This window comes from Trichinella spiralis, assembly GCF_000181795.1.
Source record: "Trichinella spiralis strain ISS 195 chromosome Unknown Scfld1789, whole genome shotgun sequence".
In the NCBI taxonomy this organism is placed as follows: domain Eukaryota; kingdom Metazoa; phylum Nematoda; class Enoplea; order Trichinellida; family Trichinellidae; genus Trichinella; species Trichinella spiralis.
This window is the reverse complement of record NW_003528728.1, coordinates 1-1,036: the sequence shown is the minus strand read 5'-3', so window position 1 is coordinate 1,036 and position 1,036 is coordinate 1. Positions and strand designations below refer to the sequence as shown.

Below are 1,036 nucleotides of genomic sequence, written 5' to 3'. Positions count from 1 at the left end.
TAACCAGCGCCAGTTTCGGTGATGCAAAATCCGTTTCTGGCACTTGAGAAGACGCTGCTTCTTTAGCGGCCATATCTTTTTCAGTTTCCTTGGTTTTCTTTGATTTCGTCCGCTTCTTTGACTTCTTCTTAATCTTTTTGGAATCTTTCTTTTCACCTTTCGGTATATCCGTTATCACTGGTTTTTCGTCTGTTTCTTCAGCTATTGGTGGAACAATGTCCAGCTGATCGACATTTATCGCTGTAACTTCTCTAGCCAGCGTCAGTTTCGGTGATGTAATATCCGTTTCTGGAATTTGAGAAGACGCTGCTTCTTTAGCGGCTATATCTTTTTCAGTTTTCTTGGTTTTCTTTGATTTCGTCCGCTTCTTTGACTTCTTCTTAATCTTTTTAGAATCTTTTTTTTCAGTTTTTTGTACTTCTTGAATGAATACATCAGGCTTTCTTTCAACAGTGATGGGCTGGACAATGACTGCTTCATCGCTAACTGCTGCAGTTATTTCTGTTGCTGTTGGTGCTTCCATAACTGCTATTTCTGTTTCATGTGTCTGTTTGTTCATATGTTGTTTTAGTGTCAACTCCGTTTCGTTTTTCTTGCTCTTTTTCGACTTTGATTTCTTTTTGGACTTCTTCTTCTCTTTTCTGGATTGTTCCTCTCCAATTCTTTCTGCTGCTTTTTTCTCTTTCTCTGACAGTCTTATCCTGCTCATTCTGTCAATTAGTCGGTTGCTCTCTGTGGCTTGTGCTTTCACTTCTGGTGTCCATTGCACAATTTCATCTTCCAGTTTGCTCTTTTGTTTTTTTGAGCTTATATCTTTCTCTATCATCATTTCTATCTTTTCTTTCTTAGTTTTTGTTGATTTATACTTTTTTGCAGACTTTGATTTTCTTTTTTTTGGGTCTGCTTTTTTTATTCTTTCTTCTACTTTAGTCTGCTCTTTAAAATCCCTCTGTGCAACGACTTGCTCCACGATATTCTGTTCTTCCATAAATTGTGCAATCTTTTGCAATTGAAATGGTGTTACTTGAGTTCGCAA

General features: G+C 37.4%; 1 protein-coding gene across 1 annotated transcript; it reads right to left on the bottom strand.

Annotated features, from left to right (window-relative positions):
- Positions 1-4: 4 nt before the first annotated feature.
- On the bottom strand, positions 5-559 carry Tsp_14697 (conserved hypothetical protein; the record flags this gene model as incomplete). Its single annotated transcript, XM_003368835.1, has 1 exon — positions 5-559. A coding segment is annotated over exon 1 (555 nt), but the record flags the coding sequence as incomplete, so codon positions are not given.
- Between the last annotated feature and the right edge of the window lie 477 nt (positions 560-1,036).